Raw genomic sequence first — 27,037 nt, 5'->3', positions numbered from 1 at the left:
TAAATCGACTTGTCCACCCATGGACCAACATTTACTGGTATCCACGGTTGTGCGAGGCACCAAACGCCAACACTGTTCTTGGCATTGGAGACGGAGGCCTGAGCCACACAAGCATCTGCCTCATGTGCCCACGTCTCCGTGAGAGAATAGACACTACAGCTGAGCAAGAACTCACAGTCGGTCGGTGCACATAAGGAAGGAATAAGCAGGCCGCGGTTGGGGTGGGGGGTTCTGTTTCATGCTTGGTGGTGAGGAAGGGCCTCACTGGGAAGGAGACATTCAAGCAGAGACCTGAGGGCCGTGGGGAGCCATCCTGGTGAGGAAACCACGTGTGTGGGTGCCCTGACGTGGGAGTGCGCTCTGAGGGTCCGGCCTTGGGGGGCTCGTGGGCACTGGGGGGACTTTGCTTTGGGCGAGTCGGTCCGTCCACCTTCGGGGAGGTGTTAGGGCAGATCCAACTGGAGTTCAGTGGGACCCGCCTGGCTGCCTGTAGAAAAGAGACGGTCAGAGAGCAGGAGTGAGCATGTGCAGAGGCCACACTGTGCGCGTCCGTGTATAGGAACCAACGTGCAGTGTTCCTTCCCCTGTGGTGATCTGGGGGCCCTCCGCTCTCGTGCCTGAGAACAGGAACTCTTGTCTGCTTGGTGGAGGAGGGTGGCGGGGGAGCTGGTGTGCGGCCCTGACGTGGAGGCGGGCTCGGTGTCGCTCCTGTGCAGACACCCCGTTACTGTTGGGAGTGGGGTTCCGTCTGTGTCCTCTGCTGTCCTGGCACACGCTGCAGGGAGCAGGAAAGCAGAGTTTCGGGGTGCGTGGTGTGTACTTGGTGAACGGCCTCACCAACCCTCTCTTGTCCCCGTGTTTACGGCTGCTTGGGCAGCCTCGCCTTACTGCTTGATTTTCCCCACCAGGGCTGACGACCCCGCTCCTCACTGCATACCGGTTCCCATCCCGGTCCATTCCCAGCCCCTCCTGGACTCGGTTTGGCTCCCATCGGCCAGCCGCCCACCCCATGCCTCTCACGCCTCTGCTCCCCTGCCCCTGCGTGCTCAGGAACTTGTTTCCTGCATGACCTGGGACCTCCCTGCAGACAGTAAGAACCTGGGGAGGCTCTCAGATCCAGAAGCGGAACCTAACCTTTGTGATTCCTCATGCCGGGCTTCATTAACTTGATTTAAAATAAGTTAATGCATGTGAACGTGCCTTGCATAATGTCGAGCACTTTGTAGAAGGTTAATAAATTTAGGCCGATTTTGAGTAGTTAGTGAACACAGGAGTAAAGGCCAAGGGCGCCCACAGGGCATGTTGACTGCCTGCAGCTCCCATCTCGGGGACAGCACACAGATCAAGTGTGGAAACACCAGAGTTCATTCTGGAACGTCTGGTCTACATTACGGTTCGGTGTAGCAAGACCCCTCTCTTGGGAAAATGCTCTCTTGCTGCCCACAGAAAATACTGATGGAAAGGCAGCATATTTCAAAAAGTTTGAGACTCAGGTGAGATGATAAATCCTCACTAATGCAGTTTAAAGTGCAGAAGATACACCCCAGAGACGCCTAACCATCAGGATGGATTGTATCTGGGGGACGGTGGCCAACTTGGCTTCCAGTTCTCTCTCTTCATGAATTATGGTGTGAAATCCAGAACACCTGAACCAGAAGGGACCTTTCTGCTCGTGGGTCTAAATGCCTTTGTTTTCAGACAAGGGCTTAGGCACAGGGGGCTTGTCCAAGGCTGTCAGGCACGTGGGAGATGAGGGCTGGGATCCAGGGTCCCTGGCGTGTCAGGCTCAGGGGAGGCAGCAGCTTAAGCCATGTCCAGGGACTCCACTACCACTGGCCCCCACCCCACTCCCCATGCAAGGCGTGGCACCAGGCTGGGTCCATGCAGCATGTCAGCTTCCCCCCTTCTGTCTCCTGTCCACATTGCTTGGCCAGGAAAGTCAGGGGGTGACTTTGTGAAGGCAGCGGTCAGGAACTTGCACTGTGCTTGGGGAATAGAGCCTGTGGGCATCAAGGCTCTTGACGGAGGACGTAGACAGTGGGGTCCGCCCTCTCTCACAGCCGTCTGCAGCGTTTCTGGAGATGGCTATTCACCACCTGGTGTTATGGGCTGAATGTTTGTGTCCCCTCACCCCTCTCCTAGTTCATATGTTGAAGCCCTAGGCCCCAGGGTAATGGTATTTGGAGGTGAGGCCTTTGGGAGGTGATTAGGTTTAGATGAGGTCATGAGGGTGGGTCCCCATGATGGGATTATGGCCCTTATAAGAAAATGAGGAGACCAGAGCTCTCTCTCTGCATGCACAGACAGAGGCAAGGCCATGAGATCACACAGCCAGATGGTGGCCATGTAGGAGCCAGGAAGCGGGCTCTCACTAGATACTGAATCTACCAGCATCTTGATCTCAGACCTCCAGCCTCCAGAACTGTGAGAAAGAAATGCCTGTTGTTTAAGCCCCTCTGCCTGTGGTGTTCTAAGACACCTGTCCATGTCTGGGGTCTGGCCAGCCAGATGGGAACACTGGATGGACAAGGATCCCCCAGCCCAGGTCTTGAGAGTGGGGGTCAGAGCTCTGCCTCATTAGCCACACCAGGGACCAAGGCAAAGTGGACGCGTTGCACAGGGTGCACGTCCCTTCAGCTCCTCGAGGCCTCACGAGACAGCACAGTTTGCCATCTTGAGAAATTAGTTACAGCTCAGGCTGTGACTGAAAAATGAATTTGTTAGAAAAGAGACAAACTTATTTTCCAAAAATTATGTGGCCCCTCTCCCAAAGGAAGGATCCAAGATTGGAGAGGTCCAAAGCATATACAATTTGGAGACCTTCTTCAAAAAAGAATACAAAATTAGGTACAAAATATATTTTTTTAGAATAAGAAAATCACAATAAATTATAGTTTTTTAAAGCTGGTAAATACTACAAACGTGGCAAGTTTTTAAAATATAACATAAATTTTTACTTAACTGCCTGACACTTCTCAGTAGCACCTTTTATTTTCTGCATTTTTGGACTGCATAGTGTTTGCCTCTTCATTTGACAGTAATTTGCTGATATTATTTTCTATGTATGGAAAAAAGAAAACCCAGTCCTTCCTCTAGGTTTACAAGCTGTTCTTGGTACTGCAGGCACATTTTGGGAGCATTGTCAACTTTGGGAAAGGAGGTGGAGGGAGAAAGAGCGGTCTTCTCTGATGGTGATTAAATGTCTTTGACCAGTCGTACAAAAGCCAAGGCCATGTGGCCATGTTGCTGGGCCCTGCTTGGGCTGGACGAGGCCGTGGGGACAGGCTGTGGTCAACAGGTTCTAGCTATCCCGTGCAGAAACGCCTCCCCTCGTGGTTCGTGTGGGTGGCTTCGAGCCTTGTGCACGGATGCCTCTCCAAGTGCACATCAGGCCTGCTGAGATGTAATGGGCCGTGCCCTTCATTTCATCATGTAAAGTATCTTAGAATGAAAATGCTCCAAAAGTTCCATGTCCTGTAAAAGAAAAGGAGTAGAATTGTTGCTTTCTTTATATTAGTACCCAGGTAAATATTTTATCGTTTTTGGCTAAAAGTCCTTGCAAATCTCACAGAGCCAAGAGTTTAAGTTCAAGGTGACCTTTTAAATACCCAGATGGTGGCTCTCCAAATAGCTGAATTAATGTTGCAAAGAAAAGGTGGTATTTCAGAGTTGTTGAAGGAGTCATCAAACCAGTAAGTCACCAATGCTGTTTTCACTGTAGTTTCTACCTTCTAACTTTAGAAGTATGCCACTTGAAAAAAGAAGCTACAAAAATAGTCATTCATTCCACAAAATATTCATACATTCCACCAGATATGTGGCAGGCATTGTGATAGGAGCCGTGGAGACTGTGACAACAAGACAGATGTTGGCCCCTGCCCTTCCTTGCTTACAATCTGGGGGGAAGACATCAAGTTCAGAGGGACATACGGCAAAGTGTGTGACATGTGACGATGTGCCCCGTTCCATCCATCACGGGCATCCATCTAACTTAATGACACTGTTGACTATCCAGTATTATCTTTATTTTATTTCTGTTCACTTGTTTATGGTCCATTAGCCCCATTTGTTCTGAATGCCCTGCACACAGGGACGGGCCACGATCTTCGTGGGTGGAACCACAGTGCTCAGAGCGGTGTCTCCGTGGGAGAAATCATTCTGGGAATAGGGACATTTAAGCTGTGCTCTGAGCAGTGAGAATAAGAAAGCAGAGAAGAGAAGGAAAGTCTCCTGGGCAGCAGGAAGTTGGTGCATAGTCGTAGGGACCAACCCTGTGACCTGAGCAGGTCCTGGCCAGGAGCGGGGGCTGGAGTGACGAGCTGTGTGATGGAGAGGCAGTCAGATTAGACAGGAAGTCCCTTCTAATCCTAAGGGGTGGACCAAGTCATTGACTGTCCACTGGGGACACTGTGAGAGTCAAAGTGGGCACTGACGGGATGGAAGGAGGGACAGCAGGGGGCAACAGGACTGTCTCAAGACCATCTGGCTTGATGCACCCATTGGCATTTATGCACCCATTGTAGGATTTGCCAAATGATCCTTAGAGTAAACTGGCCAATTAGACTTAGCTGAGGTTGAGCTCTTGCCAGCAGCTGTGACAGGAGAATGGAGGAGGGGAACTGAGGAGGTGGCAAGAGGTGGTGGGAGGGCAGGCCTGGACTCATCAGGAGGGAGGAAATGCCAGAGCGGGAGGCCTGCCAGGCGCGGGTGTGCCTGGAGCCCTTGGGTGGGAATGGTGGAAGAGGTGGTGGTCGTGTGGTGCTGACAGCATGTATTATGTATTGTTTGGGAAATGCCGGGGAGTGCCAAGCCAGCGTTACCATGGAGATAGGAGGCGAAGGGGTTGAAGGAGGACACTGTGGGAGAGCGGGGTCTCCTGGGTGGTGGCAGATCGTCAGGGTGGGGAGGAGGTGCTGCCATGCCCAGCCTCCTGGGCCAAACCACTGGGCAGTCACCTCTGGGAGATACGTTAGGTCCTGGGGAAGACCCTGAGCTCTTGGCTGGCCCCGAGAGTGGAGAGTGTGGGGAAAGGCAGCCGCTCTGCAGGTTCTGCAGGGGTGAGGTGGCTGAGAGGCAGGTCTTAGATCAGGCACAGCAGTTTGCAGAAGTCTAGAGTGTTGCCCGTGCAAGAGCTGAGTCGTGTGGACAGGGCAGGGAGGGTGAGAAACCGAGGCAGAGAGGAGGCCCAGGAGGTCTTCACTTCAATGACCTGAGAGGCACACGTGTTGGGGAGTGAACGAGGAGGATGGGAGCTGTGGCCTGTGGGCTTCGCTGGTCCTGAGGTCGCAAGAGCGCTCCAGCCCTCGCAGCTCATTGCACTGGCCTGTGGTTGTCGCACACAATGGGTGGGACCCCTAGGCAAGCTCCTTTCCCATGGCAGCTCGTTGATATGTTAGTTCAAGTCATCCCCAGGTAGCCCCTGTTCCCCGTATGCAGAGAGGCAAGACCGCAGAGGCCCTGAAGCAGGTACCAGGGAGGAGGGGGTTCGCCCCTCAGGCCCTCAGCAGTCAACCACTTTCCCAGCCCCTGTAGAACAATTGGTTCTCCTGCATGGCAGGCTCTTACATGCTCTACATCTGAATTCAGGTGCCCCCCTGACCTTGCTTCCCTTGGCTCTTTCAAGGAGAAGTAAACACTTTAATCTTTGAGTTATCCTTTCTTTATTAGCCATTTCCAGGTAGAGCATGACGCTCTCATTATTTCCTCCCTTCCCCTCCCTTCACACTATATCCTTTTGCATCGTATCCCTACAGCCCTCGCATCCTCTCCCTCCTTCACACACACACACACACTTTCACTCACTCATTCATGGCTCTTTCACTGAGGGCCCTGTGGGAGGCCCTGCAGGTAAAGCAGTGAGGAACAGGCAGAGACGGTCCATGGAAGGGTACACCATTCTCTACACAGCTGGGGACTAGAAGATTTAATGACTCTGGCTCTCCAAGGAAAAGGGTTGTGTCCACCCAGAATCAGGGTATGCAAATCAGAGCTGTGTGGTCCTTGTCTAGGGGCAGGCCTAGGTGGACCTGGCTTGGGGGCACCAGATGGCATACCTGTCACCCTTGACTATGAGAACGGTACCTTCCACCAGCGCCCCATACCCTCCCTCTCCAGGTGGACTGGATGGTGGATGCCTTGCTTTGGAAATAGGTGTTAGCAATCCTTTTCAGTGCAAGTGCAACTCAGTATAAGGTAGCCATAAAAAAACATGTTCACAATAGGGTAGATTTCTCAGAGACTTTGAAATAGCTTGTAAGAATACACCCTTCTATTCCCTATGAGCAAGGAACAAATGTAAATGAGGAGAAAAGATAAAGAATGAAAGCCGTAACTTCAGTTGTGTTCCGTAGGATGATACAAAGTCCAAAGCAAATGCTGCAAGCAGTGGTTCTCAAACTTCTGTGTGTGGGCGAACCACCCGGAGGCTGGTTAAAGCACAGATTGCTAGGTACCCTCCTTTGAGTTTTTAAACTCACTAGGTCTGGGATATGGCTCAAGAATTTGCGTTTCTAACAAGTTCCCAAGTGATGCTGAGGCTGCTGGTCTGGGGACCACATTGGAGCCTATTCAAGATGCCTGGTGTCCACCTAAGCTGGATTAAGAACAGTGATGTCCTGAGTCATTGGAGGGTCTGTAACCTTATGTGCAGTAGGAATGTTTGTACAGCACAGCCCAAGTACTGTATTATTTGAGTGGTTGAGATGGAGTTAACCTTAAAACTGCTTCTATTTATAGAAACTTAAGTGAGATAGTAAAGAAACTCAGGCCAGGAAGTCAGACAAGCCCAGCCAGTTAATAGCTCTGTGATCAGACAACGTAAGTCATCTCTCTGACCCTCAGTTTACTCAGTGATGAAATGGGGAAACTAATGTTCTACCTGAGTTGCTATGGAGATGAAAGAGATAATGTGAATAAAGCTAAGCCAGTGGTTATCCTGTATCTGTGCTTCCTACAACCGTGGATTCCTTTTCTGCATCAGTTCTGGAAAATACTCAGCTATTTTTTCTTCAAATATTACTCTCCTTCTTTCTTACCATTTCGTCCTTCAGAGGCTCCTATTAAACATATGTTAGACCTTCTCAGCTCATCCTCTATATTCTTTCTTATTTTCTATTACCTTTTCTCTGTGTGTTGCGTTATGGTAATATCTTTAGATTTGTCTTTCAGTTCACTAATTTTCACTTCATCTGTATCTAATCTGCTGTTAAACTCATTCACTGATTTTTTTTTTCCCCCCACCAATTGCATTTTTTCAAATTCTGGCTGTTCTATTTGTTGTTATTTTTCAAATACTCCTGAACATTTTTGAGGATGTCTTATTGCTTGCTAACTTTTGTGATTCCATCTTTTGTTTCTTTGAACATTTCATCCACAGTTAGTCTACATTCTGTGTCTGATGATTCCAGTACAGAAAGTCCTTGGAGGTATAAATCTCTGTCTCTCTGCTTTCTTTCCTTTCCTGCTCTCTTTCTCTTAACTCATGTTTTCTTATGTTTGGGTGATCTTTTTGAGCTCATATTTGATTGATACTCATCTGTGGGGTTTCTGAGTGTCCTACATTGGGAATGCTGTCCTCCAGAGTTGAAGAGGTTTTCTTCCTCATGGCCCTTGCTTTCGTCTGGGAATCTCAGGTTCCTGTACCCCGCTTGCTGTTGACCCAGGATGTCCCTCCCATCCACTGCAGTGCTCATGTTGGTAGTTTCCCTTAAGACAAACTCATATTTTTTTTGCTTTTATTTGCCACTCACTTTTCCCTGCTCAGATTTCAACTCACTTTTTGTTACATACTTAAATATCAAAAGCAAATTGTGGGTTTAGAAAAAACCTTACGCTTGTTTATTAATGAGTGAGACTGCACTTGGCTGTCATGAGCCTCATACACCACAATAAAAGTTAAGTTCTCTCAGCCTCTCAAGTGCTGCCCGCTGCCCTCATCCATCAAAGTGCGCTGTTGTATTTGACATACGTGTTTCTGCGGCCTCAGGTCAGCACAGAGTCACAACCCGTCTGAAGTAAAAAGTTCAAAGGGGGTTGCAGACTGATGTCTGTATCAGCTCATTGGTCTGATCAAGGTCCCCGTGGGGCTGGAAGAGAAGAAGCATAACCTAGTTCCACTCATGAACTGGAGTAGAGGGAGAGCGTGGGGAATTTGTGATAAAAATTTTTTAAAAGACAGATGTGTGAAAGAACAGCTGGGTATGGCCCCGGATTTGAGCTTGAGGCCCCAGATCTGATCCTGCTTTCACTGTTTCCATGGAACACACGTGTGCCTAAATCTTGCCATGGTGCAAGGCAAAGCACCCAGAGTTGCATTTCCTTTTGTCTTTCGTGGATCGTTAGGACTGGTGCCTCTCCTGAGTAGGGGGCTCTCGGCCTTACGTTGGCAAGCACACTCTTGAGCATGTCACTCCTACAACTTCTCCTTCCCCGATCCCCAGCTCTCCTTCTTGGGAAACCACTGTTAGGTAGATGGTTCTGAGTAAGGACTGGACTGAGGCCCCATGTGGCAGTATCTAACCACCCCATACAGCATCAGCCCTGGATGGGACGGTGAATGCCAGCCATGGGAGCCTCTCCCTGTCTATCTGTATGGCCCACTCAGGCCACAGTGAACATCTATCATATGCACACGGCCCATCTGAGGCACCCTCCTTCCCCTCCAGCCAGCCGTGCTCTGATCTGCCATGGAAAAAAACACACAGGAGAATGAGAATGCCTGGAGGGCTAGGCTGTGCCCCGGCTGTTCTGTTCTGTCTGCAGCAGACATAATGCAATGTCCCGGGAATGTGCGGGGGACCTCCTTGAGGGTCCCCCACCTCCTGAGTCCTCACTTCCCTCCCAGTGTCTGGGCATCACCCCCTCATGTTCTCTCTGATCCAGGAGCGCATAGGAGTTGAACCCTCCAGGCTGCGCCTGGCAGAACCAATGCTCACCCCATCTCCCCTTTGCCAAGTGTTTTGGTGTCCGTGAGGGGCGAGGCCTGCTCGTCACACAGCCTAAGCCTGTTCACCCTCCGAGGAGGGTGGTTCTCCTGCCCTCTCGCCAAGGAGAGTCACCATGCCACAGGACATCAAGACGGTCTTAAGTCCAGTTAGGACAACCATGCAGCCTAGCTGCCATTCAAAGCACTGATACCCTACGCTCTGTAATAGCAAAACACAAATCTGCTGTGAGCTGAGTTCTTCCAAGAAACTCGTGGGGGAAAAAATATCCTAGGGCTTCCGTGAACATGTCTGAGGCCAGTTGACCCCGAGGACAGAAGGCAGCAACCCTGAGAGGAGCCGGAAGATGATTCTTTGCTCTTCCCCAATGTGGGCGTCTGTGTGACAAACCTAGTGGGTGTTCCCAGGCAAAGGGGAGCGCTCTGAGGAACAGGAGGGGGCCGAGAGGAGGAGCTACTTCAGCTTCCAAACCAGTATTTCCCATATGTTAGATTAAAAATAGCCCAGCCCAGGATCTGCCTGCAGACACCTCACAGTTACTGGCCGTTAATGTCACCAAGCCTCTGGTCTTTGCTACCTACAGATGTTGGGCCTGTGGGTTTCCCTTCTCTGCCTTCGTTTCCTGCCAGCTGCCTGGGGGGCTGCTCAGGCTGCGTGTCCACGGCCCGTCCCTGTGCCTGCTGGTCCTTGTGTGTGCTCACCGGGTAGCTGTCACCACCGCTGTCCCGAGAGCTGGCACAGGCTGCCTGGCTGGAGCCCCGAGAGAGAGGGACTCTGCTCCAGGGCCTGGGAGACCCTCAAGGAAGTATGTGCCTTTGCAGAAACCACTCGTCCCAAAGCAAGAAACGCTCGATTTCCGCCTTGCACCAGCTCTCTTTTTATCCTATTTTTATTATGAAATATAAAACACACAAAAAGTGCATCACTCTATATGTCCAGCTTAATGAATAATTATGGAGCAAACGCCACCGGAATCAAGAAATGAAACACCAACTTGGCAGAAGGTCCCCCACTCACAGTCACCCCCCAGAGGACACACTTCCTGGGCTCTTGTGTCCAGCACGTCCTCACTTTCTTCTTCATCTTTTTGTTTGTTTGTTTGTTTAGTTTTACCACCAAGGACCTAAGTGGACGTCTCTAAACAAAACTGTTTGCTTTTGCCTATTTGGGAACTTTGTGCACGTAGAATCACGGCGTGTGCTTTATGCTCATGAGAGTCGTCTGCTTTGTATCACTGCTGTTCATTCATTTTGTTGTTCGATGCTATTCCGTCGTGTGACTACCCCACGATTCGTTTACTCTCTGTGCCATCAGCGGACTTGCAGGTCATTTGCAGCTTCTAGTAATCACAGGTAAAGCTACTGGGCACATCCGGCACACCTTCTGGGTGCCAAATGCACAGATTTTGTATACCTGGAAGGGGGCTGGATTGCTGACTCACAAGGGATGAAAAGGTTCAATTTCAGAAGAGAATTCCCAATTGTTTTCCAAAATGGTCAGATTCACACTCCCACTTGCAGTATACCAGGACACCTGTTGCTCACATTCACAGCAACACTTAGCATTATCAGACTTTTTAATTTTTGCCCGTCTGAAGGGTGTGTCATGGTATTTCCATTGTGGTCATAATTTGCATTTCCCAGATTTCTAGTGAAGTGATTGCACCACCTCCTTGGGCCACCTGTGATCCTCTGGGTCAGTTTTAACAAGAAAAGGTCAATCAAGACATAAGGCAAGATGGAGTGGTGGGGACTGGGCGTGAATTCAGAAAACCGGAGTTCAGATCCCATTTATTATTTCCAGGACCCTGGGGTCAAAGATGTGAGGGACTCTAAATCAAGGATAACGGTGTTTTGGAAAGGCCTATGACCTCACTCTCCCAAAGTCACCTTTTATAAGCATATGTGTAAATTCTTAATGCTTGGTATGAAGAATTTGTATAGTTCTTTGTACCTCCAAACTATCCTAGTTGTTTGCCACTAATGCTTGTAAAATAAACAAAATATAAATAGTCCCACATTCCACATGATAAAATAGCTTCCTGTGAAGTAGAGTCAGCTCTGCCCCATAAGAAGATGTGTTTTACCTTTTCTGTGTGCTTATTTTTTAGTTTGACAGCAACCAACTGGCCTTAACGGGGCGTGTGCTCGCTTCGGGGCTGGTGACATGGTTGGGTTGGGAGGAGGGAGCTGTTTTCAGGGTGTGGGTTTCAGAAGGGCCCTGTCGAGGCAGAGGGGGTCTGGGTGTGTCCCAACACCTGCATCAGCTGCCCTGGGCGGGGGGCGAGGAGGGAACCTGTCCATCGTGCACAGCCAAGCACGACTTGAAAAGAAATTTATTTTTAAAACAAGGTCTCGCCCCACACGACACAGCTCAGTGCTCAGGCCTTGGGTTCGATGTTCGAGATGAATCTACAAGGCCGAGGAACATATGACCACATCCCTTTCCCAAGCCCGACTCGTGGAGGTGACCTCCTGTGACCGGGAAGAGAAGTCAGATATTTCCCCAAAACAGCAAAGTCCCCCAGCCGCTTGGCACATTTGAACTCTTCCCAAAATACAGTGCATTTGGGCACCTTGCTCAACAGTTTAGGGCCTCAATTTCCTCATTTTTGAAAATGCCAGGGCCGGTGAGGTTTCGCGGACCTCTGTGACTCACCCTCTCTCAGACCTTGTGATCCAAAGGGCTTGAGTTGCTGAGAGGGGAAAATGGGCTGAGCATGGGGTGACTAAGGAGCTCAATTTGGTGAGGGGTTCATGTCCATTTCATGCCTTTGTAGCCTTGGCCTGGACGGTGCCCTCCCCAAATCCCACAGGCCTCCCCAGCAGCCGCTCTCCTCTCCCTGTGCAGAATCCCCCCATTTGTGCATCACAGAGGCTATCTTGTCTGCTTATTATGGGACCGGCAAGTCTCATTCACCAGGATGAGGGAGGAGGGCCGCACCCCAGAGAACTCGCACGCACGATAGGGGCAGAGCCTCGATGGTCGGCACAGCCCGGCGCAGCCCCAATTCTGCTTGGCGTTCCTCACTCCACGGTGGATGACGTTTTCTTCTCCCGGTGACTTCATCTGACGGTATCAGATGGAACAACATTAAATCCTGGCTCTGCCCTCCCCTCCCTACAAGGGGAGAGTGTGAGGGGAGTGAAGAGGGCCCTGGAGACGGGAGCCTTCACCTGCTCCACCTGTGGTCCAGAAGGTCCTAGTTAAAATGCCCCCCAAACACCCCCCGTGGGTGTTTGCCACACTCTGGGCCAGGTGGTGGCGGAGCTGCACTGGCTGGAATCTGAGCCCAAGCAGAGCTCAGTGAAGAGAGATGAGTGCAGAGGCTCCAAGGAGCCCCTGCTTCCCACCCAACTCGGGAGTCCCGTAGGTCCCGTGTGCTGGTGCCCTGAGTGGTGTTGCTGCTCCAGGTGAACCAAGACTCGCGTGTGGAGCCCGGGCCCCTCCTGCTGCCCACCCAGGGCTCCCAGGCCCGCTGGGCCTTGCCCGAAGCCCATCCCCAACCCGTAGCCTTTCCTGTGGTGCACACGCCACCATCACTGAGCTGTAAGCGGGGCCTCCCTGGGTGTGCTGGGCAGAGCCCGTGACCCCAAGGTGGGGACGCTGCTGCAGGTGCCTGCCCAGGGCGTGTCTTCCTGCAGGACCCGTGGGCCTGGGTGATACGCCGTTTCCTGTCTTCCAGGATCAGGGCCAGGGACAACAACGGGTCTTACGCCCTGTGCCTGCTGCACGAGGGGAAGGTGCTGCACTACCGAATCGATAAGGACAAAACGGGGAAGCTGTCCATCCCGGAAGGAAAGAAGTTCGACACGCTCTGGCAGGTACACGCATCCTCAGAAACCAGAGGAACCGGGCCCTGGAGATGGTTAGCAATGCCCACTCGGGTCCCTGCCCCAGACCTTCCCAATCAGAGCCTGCTTATCAGCCTCCAGGTGCCTCTACAAATGTCCAAGGGTGAGAAGCGCCGGACTAGGGGTCATCACGTTTGGTGAACAAGGCTCTGGAATGTTCCGTAGCTTGTTCAGGGCCACTCAGCTCTGGGCACCACGGGCCAGTGCCCACTAAGGACTGTGCTCAGTTTAACGGGAGGGCCTGCCTTGGGGGCCAGAACCCATTTCTTTCTAAGACATTCTACCTGGAACCCAGAGCAGCCTCTCAGACAAATACACACAAAATAAAGGGGTGGCTGCCGGGAAAGGAGGCACGGAGGCGGCTAATGGGACCGTTCTTTGAGTTGTGAGAGGCTGAATTGAATCTACAATGTTGGGTGCCACTCCCACTGCAAAATGAGTCTCTGTGGAAAGTCAGGCAGTTGAGACAGTAAGTCAGCACTCCACGCTGCAGCCGCTGCTTGGGCAGCATGGTTCAGCCCTGGTCTACAAGGGCTTATTCTTGACCCAACTGTTAGTAAGCCCTGAGTCAGCTCACCCCTGGGGAGTTACTTAGGTACTAAGGAGCCCTAAAATGCTGCTCGTCACTGCTTCCCATCGGCTGTTGTGGGCACAAACAGCTTGTCTTAATCTTAAGTCATGGCTACAGGAGGAAATGTCAATGGCCGTACTGCAGCATCATTTCACAAAGATCCTATAAACCTGGGGAGTCCGGAGACAGAGAAACCAAGAGACTCTGCCGGCCCTGAGAGCAACAACCACGTGAGATTTTGTGAGTGAGGGACGTCATCTGGGACATGTTCCAGTGTCCTCACCTGGCTGGCCAGGAATCTCACGTGTGGGAATAGCAGGAAGGGACTCACCTCAAAATCCTGTCCCTTTATTTAAAAACTGAGACCAGGGATCCTCATTACCTTTAAGGCACTTAGGGTACCCACCCCTAAGGTATGTTGGTTCCTAATGCTGTAGTTGAAAACAATAGTACTTCTCTTTGAACGTTGGGTATTGTAATGTTTATCCAGATTAGTCATAACACTAACATCGCCTTTTGGTTTGTGGCTCATTAGCATATGACTCATTATCAACCACAGGCTTTGCTTTATTTCAATGGTACCGATTTGAAAGAGTATGTAGCCTATCGGGGACTAGTGCCCAATGCAAATCAGAGATGAGTCAGGAATGCTGCCTTCCTGTATTAATTTCCCCTCCAAGCCCCTGGCCTCCTACAAGAATGGTTGACAGTCCCTTTGATGGAAGGCCCCGGCTCCATCACTGGGACGCAGCCACTGGGCTTCTCCTGCGTGGCCGTTTTCCTCCTGTGAGTCTATCACAGTATCAGTCTGTGCACTCCCTATGGTGCTAAACATCTCTGACTGTTGGAAAGTTCCTTCCCAAGACTCTTTCCCATGGTCATTGATGCCTCCAGCATATCATAGCATTCAGCCCTAATTAAATCTTTCCCATTGTATATTTTCTAGCCACTGTGTTTAAGAAAGAGCATCAAAAATGCCAGCAGTGCCTTCAATCTTTACAGGTGTGATTTCACTGGTTTTTCTTGACAGTGGTGTAAGGTACCTCCGTGCCAATCCCTATCAGGAGTCTGGTGCTCTTTGCCTGAGAGTTGGTAATTACTAGACTACCCCAGTATTCCTTACTTTGGAGCAGAGGTCGGCAAACCCACGGGCAAAATCTGGCCCCCGGCCTGTTTTTGTGTAGTCCTTGAAGAAAATGGTTGTTATACTCTAAAGAGTGGTTTAAAAAAATAAAAGACCATGTGACAGAGATGGTATGTGGCCTGAAAAAGCCTAAAATATCACCATCTGGCCCTTTACAGAAAAAGTTTGCAGACCCCTGCCCAAGAGGGAAACCCTTACAAGTGTGCCCACCTCCCCATCCACCCTGGTGGGGTAGATTGTCTGAAAGCAGAAGCATTTAAGGAGATGTTTAAATGACAGTTGGAGAGGGTGATGGGGTGTATTGACTGCTTTAGGGCTTCAACACTGTTGGCCTGAGAACACAGCACTGCATTTAACACAACAGGGAGAGCTTGGTGTCCATTTCAGAGCCTGTTAGGGCTGGTCAGATTGAGACACTTGTTAGGACGGTAGATCTCACGTTAAGTGTTCTTACCACCATGTAATAAAATTTAAAAAAAAAAAAAAAAAAAGAATGCTACCTGGAAGGGTTAAATATATTGATTCAACAGACATTCCTCCGAGCAGGTAAGTTTGGAGAGGAAAGATTCAGGAGCAAAGAGTCTTTAACTGGGAAAAAGTACCCATAAACAGATAAGGAAGAGAGAGCAGTATGAAGATTTTAGGTTGTCTGAAGAGGAAATGTCTGCATGAGAAAAGAAAATGTAAGATACCAAGATTGCCTTCCTATTGCACAATTTTGATTAGATATAAATAGACCTACTAGCGATTAACTTATTTTTTTAATGTAGAAATTGGACGTCGTGATTCAGTTTTCTGGGAGCCATTAGCCAAGGATGCCCATGTTCTGTCAACATAAGGCCATTCTCCAAAAGGTCACCTTTCCCCATGTCCCAGCTCCTATGTCACCTGTGCTGTGATGTCTTCTCTCTGAAACTTTGGGTCCCTCCAGAGTCTTTGTCCACAGCACTATGACGCATTAATCCCTCTACATTGTCATTTGTTTATCTGTCTCTCCACCAAGAATGTAAACATTTCAAGGGCAGGAGCTGTGTCTCATTCACTTTAGTTTACCTTTGTCCTGTCTCAGGGCCTAGCACACGGCAGAATGGTTGTTGAACAACTGAATAAATGAACAAATCTTAGCATGCTGAATTTGCTTTTATAACATCACGTGGATGTAGGAAAATATAAACAATAAATGCAACTTGCTACAAAAAGAAAGGAAGAAAAAGGAAGGAAGGAAGGGAGGGAGGGAGGGAGGGAGGGAGGAAGGAAGGAAGGAAGGGAGAAAGAAACAGAGAAAGAAAGAGAGAGAGAAAGAGAGGAAAGGAGGAAGGGAGGAAGGAAGGAAGAGCGGTAGGGAGGGAGAGAGAAGAGAGGGAGGGAGGAAGGGAGGGCATGAGCCAGGAGTGCAGTAGGGTCCAGAAGGGGCATGTGGACCTCTGTCCAGAGTCTGAGGCCGGAGGAGAGAGATGTGGGGAAGGATCAGGAAGACCAGCCAAGGCAGCACGTGTTGTTGTTAAGGGTTGTCCTTGGATCACTTTTAAGCCGAAAGGGGAGTCAGCTGCTCCGGGTCAGATTTCTCCATTTCCTGCCCCGGTATTTATCGCACTTTCTTACCTTCTTCTCTTCCAGCTCGTCGAGCATTATTCTTATAAAGCAGATGGTTTGTTAAGAGTCCTTACAGTTCCATGTCAAAAAATTGGCGGGCAGACAGGTGAGTCACTGAGACACTGGAGTCTTGGTCTTTCAGATATTGATAATCATCAGCCTTGGTTTAGACTGGGTCTGTTGCAAATTCAAGCGGGACCAGGCCTTGTTTTTACTGGTTGATTAAAAATGATGTCAGATTGCTCCAATTTTAAATATATCGTTACTCAAAAAATAACAGATAATTTTAACTTTAAAAAACCATCTAGTTTTAATTGCATATGTGAGAAAGTTGAGTGAAAGAAGATGAAGAGAAATGTATGCAGACGACAGGTATCTACTTCTTAAGCTGTAATATTTTATAATCAGTGATTGATCTGCTGGGGGTGGGTGGGTAAATTGGTGGTTTTCGCTGATATAGCAGTAATTGTCCACGCTCTTTCTAACCAGGAAATATTAATTTTGGAGCTCGTCCACAGCTTCCAAGTTCCCATCCTGCGGTAAGTGTTGTTGGACGTCCTGATGAAGGGGAGGCGGTTGTATATTAGCACAGTGAAGAGCAGGTTTTAGCTGCGAGGAGTAGCAGTAATTGTTTTCATCACACTTGATAGACTGGGATTGCTGGTGAGTGTCAGCTAGAATCAGCCTATTTTCAGTTCTAAGCCAGCCAAGTTAATTTCTTTGGTAGGTTAAATTCTCTCCATCTTCTAAAAGTATCCAAAATGACCATGAAACTCAATGTTAAATCGGAAATATGCCTCCTGGCAGATTTGGGATATGGTGACATATTGTTCAGGCTCGGTCTGGAACCACCTGTGTGGACCCCTGTGCACGATCTATGTGACCACGTGCCTGATCAGTGTCATGAGCCTGGTCTATCAGATATATTCCTGAGGTGGTCTGCCCAACTATTTTGGCTAAATCAACCAAGACATTGTCATCAGAAGACTCAACCTTTCCTGGAGAGCTGGTTTGACAATAGCTTAGCAGAGGGAGGCTTGGGAGGGGGGTGCTCGGTGGCATCGGAAGAGGTAAACCACTAGAGAAGTTTGGAGTCGGGAGCTTGGTCGGAACCCACCTCCCCCTCCACGTCAACAGGAGATGAGAATGTGGCCCATCCACACCTCTCCATGTGGGTTTTCCCAACGCGTGCCTGATGCCCCTAAGAGAGAATCCCACCCCCCTCCTCCCTCCAGTCTGTTAGGAGCTGACGCACATATTTAAACTCAAAGCTGAGTTGGGGACCTCACCGTGGACCCCACAATGCCCTTCACTGCCACGTGTGCAGTGTAGAAATTCCCCCGTCATAAGCTGTGCACTCTATACGTCACTTTTTGCCTGTTAGCCCTTAAAAACAAAATCCACAGAAAGTGGAATGTACATTCTGCCCCCAGCGGACTATTGATGCTCAGAAGCTGTGCCTACATTAAAACAAGAAGGCTTTCCGGGCAGCACTTGTCACCAGATTGGGGGAACTGGAATTTGCTAAAATACCAGTGAACGTTGGGATCAATGTCTAAATATAGCACCTTTATGGAGCATCATTTTATCTTACTCTTCACATGGCTCATGGGCCTGATGAGTCTACTTGAACATCACATGCTCCAAGAGACAGATCCATTTTCCTCTAATATGGATGAGGGCTTAGGGCTAGAATTCTTAAAAGAATATCAGGCCCTATGTTTAGCCATGCATCATCCAATGGCTTCAAGAACTTAGCTATTTTGGAAAAACATTATTGACTGGTGAAATACGCGCAGAAAATAATGCACGTGCCCTATGTGTCCACCTCAATGAATTTCCACAAACACCCAAAGAAGTAAGAAGATTGAGCAGTCAGACTTACTTTTAGTTTCTTTAGACAAATCATTGTCTTGAGTTTGTGACTTACTCATCCTATATGAAACATGGGTATTAACGTAGCAGCTCTAATTTTATAGCCTTCCATGGAAAATATTACTAAAATATTTCTCCAGATCCTTCTGCTTAGGTGGCGGGCTTTTCCTGAAGCATCCCTAATGATCAAGTGTTGCCCCTAGAGAATCTCATGGGCAGAAATGGAGGGGTTGGCAGTGTAACTGTAAGGCAAGTTAAAAGAACACGTTGTGTAAGCGAGCTGTGTTTGTCTTCTGAAACATTTACTGTTCCTCTTTGCCGTTGTGGTTTCTAGACCTGGTCAGCGGGTGGAATAATCTCAAGAATCAAATCATACTCCTTCCCAAAGCCTGGCCACAGAAAGGTGCTAAAGCGTACCCTGCTCGCTGTCCCTGACTAAGTGGTAGGACTGACCCATACGCAGCACCCACGCTCTGCCCCCGGCTGCCCCTCCGTGTGCCCCGCCGCTGACCCTCCTGCTGCTCTGGTCTCGGTCTCCTGGCCGCGTGTGGGCAGTCCACGCCGGTACTCACTGTGCTTTCCATGTGGGTCCGAGTCACTTTGCTGCCAAGTCCAGCACCGTGAGCCCGCTCGCTCTGCTAAAATGTGCGCTTGAAAGTCATTCGGTCAGCGTGACGGGTGGGAGCTAAGTCTCATACAGGAAAATCTTTTCAAAGGGAGCCAAGTTACTTTTGAGTTGCCAGGATCACATGTTGCAGTGTCATGGTCATTGATTCTATAAATTATGTATCGACGAAGGAAAGCCAAGGTTTTGTGGGTCCTGCACAGCGAATGCTGCAGGCCGTTTATTTTGTAGATATCAGGTGCCACAGTCACTTCATTGTGGCTGTAGATTTCCAACACAGAACCTGAAATAGAGCATGTATACAGACGAGGTGGAATTTGAGGCTTAGAAACATCATGTTTCTTTATGAGGCAGTCAGGTTGACATATGCATTTTTATACTTTACTGTATATATATCAAAATATATATATAATAAGTGTGTGGATTCCTTTTTTTCCTTTCTACTTTTATCATTGGTGGCATAAAATTGATTCTTTTATTATTATTTCCCTTTTCATATCATTTGGTATTTTTCCAAACATTTCAGCTTATAATTGGGCATCAAGTCATGAATCAGATTGCCTAATATACTTATTAGAAACAACAGAAATAAAAAGCACAAAATCCCTGAGATTTTATTTAGTAAAAATTTTCCAAGTGGCAGTCATGCTCCAGACCGTCTCAGTCTTGTTGACCATGGAACAGAGAAGTGAGTTTCATCTGTTGTTTGAGGGGCAAGTTATGTGAAAAACCTAAACGGAGTAACTGTCTATTTTCGTGTCATGTTCCCAGTTAGTGTGGATCGGCTCGTGGGAAATGTCAGCTATGATGAGGCATCCCTTTTAGGGGGCGACAGTGAGGGCTGCCTGTGCCAGGGGATAGCCTGTTAGGAGGTGGGGACCTGGTTGTCAAGACGATACATTCTCTGTGTCCGTGTCCCTTCTGCCCCATGACTTGGTGTTTGTTCCGAGCCACCAGGGCCAGTAGGCGATTGAGGCATTGGGCTTGAAGAAGTGCACACTGCCCATGAGCCCAGGCAAAGCTCTTCACGGCTGACACCTTCTGGTCCGCCTGGCCCTGGACCCTGTCCTTGGAGAGGGCTCCGCTCGGTTGCCAGGAAGGCATCTCACAGGACTTTAGCCCAGTGAGAAATAGGACAGCCAGTGCCCTGTCACCGGAGGTGATTCAGAAAGTGTTCTGATTCAGGGTGCTTTTCAATCATGAATTGTCTTTTCAAGGTTATGATTATAAATTTAGTTCCAATTCGTGACTCCACCACCATGGTCTTGCAGTCAGACACAAGAAGCAAGAGTCCTTAACGAACGCTGCATTGACAGAACTTCATAGAACAACTCAGGGCAGCCCACACGGCGTACACAGAGCCCCATCAGTAGGCCCAGGACCCCTCACTTGCCCGGCTTCCTTGGCCCCTCCACACACAGGGTCTGCCTGGCAGCCATGGGGAGGGCCCATGGACGTGGGCCACACCCCCAGTTTCCACGGCTTGTGCATTCATCTCTTTATGATGGCTCAAGGCCTGTGTGCCAACGCACGGCCCCCAGCCCGTGAGCAGTCCCAGAGATGAGCGATTTGGCTGTAAACAGTAGACACGGCATTCCACATTTATCTTAATTCTGTGGTTTCCAAGTGCATCATTCAGGGCTCAACCAGGGGAGCATGAGCAGTCGGAGATTTATGTATAAAACAGACACACACACAGAGGTACATATATGACACACACACACAGACATATTTACACATACACACATCTATATACACGTCCACATGTAGATCTAGCACAAGGACTTGCCATACACAATTGTAGGTCTGGCTAAGCAAGTCCATGTCCACAGAGCAGGCCGTCAGGAAGGGAAGATTAAGAGCAGGACAGAACCTCTCAGGCAGGCCGATGCTGTCGTCCAGAGCTAGGGGTCAGTCTCGCTTCCCCCAGCTTGTCTCTCTTGGGAAAGCCTCAACTCTCTTCTAAGGGCTCTTGACTGTTAAGCCAGGCCCACCCAGGGTGATCTTCCTAACTTAAATCAACTAATTAGGGATTTTAATTACGTCTGCAAAATCCCTCCACAGGGGAACTGAGATCACAGTTTGATTCAATAACAGAGACTAGCCGTGTCTCTGTTAGTTCAGGCTAGCCACGCTGACACATCAAAAAGCCATTACCCAACAAACAGTAACCCAGCATTATGAGAAACCAGCCCCACTCCCACCTCTGTCGTTGTCCCATGCAGGCTGAAGCCAACTCAGGTCACACACAGTGACTAAAGAAATATCCAGAAAATAAGTTTAGTAGATCTCTAGACTAAAGGAGAACATGTCTAAAGAAAGTTGAAGAAAATATCAGTCAGGCTACCTAAAAATAAAGAAAAATATGCATGGATAAGAACCAAAAGATCATCAAAAGAGAAATAATAAACCAGGAATAAGAATCAGTAAGGATGCTACACATATAAGGTTAATATCTTTAATACATAAAGAAATTCTATAAATCAATAAGAAAAGTTTTAACTCTCTAACAGGCTAATGGGCAGAGGATGTCACTTGGTAGTTGACAGTAAAGCAAGTATAAATAGCTCTTAAACATAGGAAAAGCTGTTCCATTTCATAATAAGAGAAATGCAAGTTAAAACTATTGTGCTCTGTTACGTGCACTGTGAAACTGATCCAAATAAAAAAGCTTGGTGACGGTGTGTGGCAAGGGTGCAGTGAATAAGCACTGTCACACCTGTTGGAGAAGAGTGACATGATACCCTCTCTAAGAAAGGCGATTTCACAACATCCATCAAAATTAAAAGCACATATAACTTCTTAACTGCAATTTTATTTCTAGATATTTATCATACAGATATTCTTGCATTTATGTGTATCATGTATATATGAATCATGTATATATGTCATCATGTAACTGACAAAGTCCAGAAATAATTTACAAGTCTATCAATGGGAAATAAATGAAATCAGTTACAATAAAATTCATACCATGAGAGGCAGCTGAGATCTAGAATTGTTTCCAAAATGCAGTGTTAATTACAAACAACAAAGGCATGGCTGTATATGTACTCATATAGTATAGAATATTCTGGAAGAATACAGAAAATACTGGTAACACTAGTTGCCTTGAGGGTAAGAAACAGGGGTGTCAAGGAAGACCCACTTTTTATTGTAAACTCTGTTGTGCCTTTTTAAATTTGCACTCACTAAGATTATTTAATCAATTTTTAAAAGAGAATTAAATATTAGAAAGTAATTAATCTGATTAACACTGTGAAAATACTTTTCTGGCAAGAAACTGCTATTGTCGATTTAAATTTATAACAACTTTGAAGCATGTATTGAATGTTCATAGATGCCAAAATATCAATAGTTAATTGATAGAAGAGTAGGATTGTGTGATTTAAGTTATGGACTAAAAATATTTTAATTACTCATCAGAAATATTCTAGGAGAACTAATATTTATGTTTTCACAAATAGAAGGGGAATTTTCCATTATTTAACCTGTCATGAGAAGGGTCACATATTCCATCTGTTTAGCTAAAGTGTAAATAACTTTCTTGAATTTGTTAATTTGATCAATATAAATAGTTGTTTTTAATAATTCAGGTACAAAAAGGATATGTTAGAACTTGAATTAACTCTAGTATATAGGTAGTTAATAAAAAGGATGTTTTGATTTGAAGATTATTAATCAGATAATTTGAAATTTCGTAATAAAAACTTAAGGGCAGATGTATTTTAAATTTTTCTTTAGCGATAAGAAACATTTTAATACTAAAAAATATAAATGAATTTGACTAAAGAATATAAGTGTGATTCACTCTCTCCCCACCCCCTACCATATACTTACCTTAAGGACTGGTTGTCCCTTAAATGAATAAAATTCCTCCTATTAACAGCAGTGGAATATTTTTCTTTGCTACTTTAAGTACATAAATTCAGGCACAAATTCAGGCATAAATTCAAATTCCTTCTATTAAGGAAAACTGGCAGAGTTTGAACAACAACATCCTTAAAGACAGCGCTTCCATTTCATATTTCAAAGGCACATTCTCTAAGACGAGACACAGCATGCACATTTATCTTAGTTGTAGAAAAGTGTTTCAGAATTTCAAATTAAAACCCGTTTTTCATGTTTTATTCCAACACATACATTGGTGATTGGAATAGTTTAAGATTTATATTTAACTACACAATTCACTAGGGTTCAGCTGGGAGAGAGAACTAAGAAAAATAAGTTCTCAAGCCATACTCTTTTACTTGATAAGGCCTAAGCCACGGGCCAGACCCTTGAGAAAATGTGTTTCCACACCATTGTAAAGGGCCGGATTTTAGATCTCTGCTTCGAAGATGAGGGAAGATTACTTGTGAAGGTCAAGTGTCTATTTTTGTGGATCTGAAGCAAACCTCATATTATCCGATGTCCTGGCCAAGGAGGGTCTGCCCTGGAAGGTGGGACCTTGTTTCCCATTGGACCACGGTCATTCCAGCAGGGACCAGAACCGTGTCTGTTTACGGCAGCCGATAGTTCTGAAGCCTCCTGGCTCTTTTTGTCACTGCAATTGTGACAAGTATGTTGTCATCTTTAATACTGCTCTTGCCTGATTTGAAAATGTATTTCGAGAAATCTAAAAATCAAGGTCTAGAAATGGATGCTGGGACACACAGCAGTACTCCTAAGTCAAGAAACTCTCAACTCACCTGTCAGCCCCACAAGGGCTATATATTTTTTTTCTTTTGTTTGCTTCTGAATCCCCACTTCTTAAACATACGCATTCAAATAGTATTTGTCAAATACATTTTGTACTTGCAGTTAAGCCTGGCCAGTAAGAGACCAGGGATCATAATTTATAACCTGACCTAATTTTCTTTTTGTTATTGTGGAGTGATCTGTTTTTACCTGAATTGATAAAACTTAAAGAAAAATCACAAATTGCCCTTTGGAAGGTAGAAACTAAGGTAGCCAGTGCCATCTAGTGATGGCCTGCAGATCTGACTTCTGCTTTGAAAAATGGGAAAAAAGAAGTCACATTTCATTCACGCCTTTCACTACACCTGTTCTGTGTGCAGAAAAGGTGATTCTATGGATTAGGGCAGAATAAACCCTCAAATACAAAGCAGAAAGAATATTGACAAATGATAGAGTGGACCAGCAGTATGTTTTTCATTGAATTAAAATTTCATTAAATGCTAAACACTAATCAGTATTTCATAATTTATCATTATGCCTTAGAGCATATTCTTTACAAAGTCCTCACATCTTCTTTCCAACTGATTATTTGATTCCAGAGGATTTCTGTTGTTTTTGTTGTTCTACTAAACGGCGTATTCATCAGCTACTTGGGGAAAGATGCAAGTTGCATTTTGTATCTCCATCCTCATCATCAAGTCGCGCCACCTTTTAACGGACACAGCAGAAAACCTCCCATGTCTTCCAAAGAATCTTCTCCTGAATGTGGTGCCATCCTCTGTCCCAGTGAGGGCGGAGGGCCGAGGGGTCCGGGCAAGGAGCTGACGTGGTTATTGAAACGTGGGGCTCGGCCGTCATGGCGTGGTGGGCTGCCAGGCAGCGTTGAATTGAAGCCCTGAGCCACCTCGGCCGAAAACTTGGGGCCCGACCTTCCAGAGGAGACCCCTGACCTGTTTCCTTATCCACAGCCGAGACTGACCGGGGGGAGAAGCACCCACCAATGGGAGTGTGCGTTAGTCTGTCCGGGGCTTTAGGTTCGCTGTGTCCATCTCTGCTAATTCTTACTCCTGATGCCCTGGTATCATTTCCAGAATTTTTACACCCCCACTTTTGTTTAAAATTCTTCCCCATAGGATTCATATGTCAGGTCGTTGCATTCAGGCTTAACTGTATCAGCCTTTATGAAGCCCTCTGCTCTGGGGAACTTTCAATAGCATGGAGAGGCTGCAGCCCCAGGATACGTCCTACGTGGGCAGAGGGCTGGAGGTGTTATGGTCGAGAAAAAGGGTGCCGGTGCCCTCTCCTTGTCCTTGACGGCTGGTCCTGGTGTCTTGAAGCTTTGTCCTTGGATTAAAAAACTTTCCTACCTGCAGGGAAAATCAGAGAAGTTTAAATGATAGTAAATGTGAACTTAAAAGAGACTTTTTTTAAATTTGAAAACTATTTCATCTTGGAGTTTGATTGCAGGAGGGTACTGGGCAGAGGGAGAGGATGGAAAGCCTTGGGGATTACCTCATTTCTCCAAGGACAGTTCTGTCGAGACGGGGTAATTACATTACAAATGAGAGGTGAGCCCACTGCCCATCCGGGAGTCCTGTAACCACATGTAAGTTGTTAAAAGAGGCAGAGTGTCATTGGGAACTATCCACACCTATCTCCCTCCATTAGGAGAAGACTTGAAAGATAACTCACTGTTAACTCACATTAGTTTACACTTCACATCTTCTAGTTTTAAGAAGTTTCTCCATTCATTCATTCGTGCATTCATCGTGTGTTTGTTCGACACATTTTCATTGAGTGCCAGTGGAGGGCGTGGCAAAGCTCTGATGCAGTGAACCAATGACTGTGCCCCCAGAACTTATAGTCTGTTTCCATTCTTGATATATCATAGCTACTTCTATTAAACAGTTCAATAAGGATGCTGGGATAGTAATGAGAGGATGGAGCCAACAACATCCCATTGACACATAAGAGCAATGTCCTTTAGCCTGGTCAGATGGGCCTTTGCCAGTGTGCGCAGTGGTTCTCTAGCCCTCGGGAGACAGCCTGAAGAAGGAAGTCGAGGTTTTGGAGACAAGTGGCCCATTGTGACTGCATTGTTGTACTTTTGGTCCCCAGGCTTGTGAGGGCAGGAAGGCAGACGAGGATTCCGTGTGTGCTGGAAGATAAGCGACTGTGTAAAATTAAGCTTAATGTCTCTGTTTCTTTATATTTCTCCAAAATCTGGCAGTATCTCATTTCTTCGTGGCCAGTGTTTGGGCACTGAGAAGGTAAATGTGTATATAAAATTTCTACTCAACTCACATCAAAAAAATGGTTTGAATTGTGGTTTTCCCAGGAACCAAATTTAGTAGCAATAGCTGTTTTAAGTTGGGAGTGAGGGTGGGTCATGAAGACTCAAGATAGAGACTTTCAAAAAGGAAAGGTTTTAGGAATATAAGGAGTAGATTTTTCCCCCATTATTTTATGATACAAATTGATGTATATCCAATAGGGAAGGTTGCCGTTAATAATGGCTGGCAAAGCTTTGTTTTGATACACGTGTTACCTGCTCTGAGTACAAGGAAGAATTACCTTCCTTCAGGTTAGCAAAAAAAAAGTCTTCCCCACCTCACGGGGCCCGTGATGATGATGAAAATTATTGTTATTGTTATTAGCAGCGGCAGCAGCACTGGACCTGGGCTGGTGGCAGCTGCCTTCCTCCGGGGTCCTCTAGCTTGCTGGCCAGTGCTACCCTCTGGCATCACCCACATGTTGCTAGACCTCCAGCGAAGAGAAAGACACAGTGGAAACCAGGAAAGCATGGACACTTTGGTGCTGGGGAGTGGGTGGAAGCAGCTGGTGGATAGTTAATGTTTCTTGTAAAATAACTTCTGTATAACATAGAACGGGAGAGAAAGAGTTAAGGGGGGAAATGAATCTAAGGGGATAATGAGTATCTTTTGGTAGGTGGAGGTAGGATTTGCAAGGGCCTGTAGGTAGGGAGGTAATTCTTCCTAAAGCGGTGCTGAGCATTCTCTCACAGCCCCTCTGAGACCCTGGCAGGCCCCTCCAGTTGTCAGAGCTTGAGCCTTATCGAGCCCTCACAGGAACCAAGCAGTTGCCCGAAGAATGAGATAAGCCATGTGTTTTTCTTCCTGTCTCTCTTCCTAATTCTTTCCTTTGTCTTCCCTGCATACGTTAAAATGTGATTACTTGAAAATAAAAATAATTGTGCAGATCAGCTCCATGGTGTATCGATGAAGAAAAGTGACCTGTTATCATTTGTGTACTTCAGAGCTCTTCATCCCAAGGGAACCGCCCAGAGAGTTCCGCGACGTTCAACCCTTATGAGCCCGATAGAGGGCCCTCGGGCCCGGAAAGAGGTGAGAGATGCACTTTTCGTCTCTGGGCATTCATAGTGCAGAAATGCTTCCCACAGTCCTTGGGAATTGTAGAGTTGGCTCGCTAGTTCATCCCTGGTCGGCAATGGTAGCATAACGATGGTTAGCAATACGTGACACTATTGTCTGGTGGCGGATAGCAGGTGTCACATGTCCATGAATAGTGGTGTTCTGTTGGGTGAAATGGTCCCTACAGCCTCTCTCACAATAAATTGGCAACACTGAAAATGTTCTTTGGTGCTGCTGCTTCGGAATTTCTCACCTCTTATAATGCTGATACTACTCAAGGTTTGCATTTCTAAGATTGTGTTCTTGGAAAAATGTGTCCACTGATAAGTTTCAGCAGAAGGTGCTGGTAAAAACTGAAGGC

The 27,037-nt window shown here is 47.2% G+C and overlaps 1 protein-coding gene across 3 annotated transcripts in view; it reads left to right on the top strand.

Annotated features, from left to right (window-relative positions):
* SYK (spleen associated tyrosine kinase) overlaps nt 1-27,037 on the top strand; it is a 91,240-nt gene that overhangs the window by 39,121 nt on the left and 25,082 nt on the right. For 2 of the 3 annotated variants that reach the window (XM_087444773.1, XM_004428315.3), the window contains exons 4-8: nt 12,628-12,766; nt 16,129-16,210; nt 16,594-16,643; nt 18,314-18,382; nt 26,562-26,649. In XM_087444773.1, the coding sequence (XP_087300899.1) occupies nt 12,628-12,766; nt 16,129-16,210; nt 16,594-16,643; nt 18,314-18,382; nt 26,562-26,649 (428 nt within the window). The remainder of the gene's footprint in view (nt 1-12,627; nt 12,767-16,128; nt 16,211-16,593; nt 16,644-18,313; nt 18,383-26,561; nt 26,650-27,037) is intronic. The other variant, XM_087444772.1, reaches the window with a different exon arrangement.

This window comes from Ceratotherium simum, chromosome 20 (genome assembly GCF_057802395.1).
Source record: "Ceratotherium simum simum isolate JZ-2026a chromosome 20, ASM5780239v1, whole genome shotgun sequence".
Taxonomy (NCBI): domain Eukaryota; kingdom Metazoa; phylum Chordata; class Mammalia; order Perissodactyla; family Rhinocerotidae; genus Ceratotherium; species Ceratotherium simum.
Note: the sequence above shows the minus strand (reverse complement) of the source record. Positions and strands in the feature narration are given on the sequence as shown.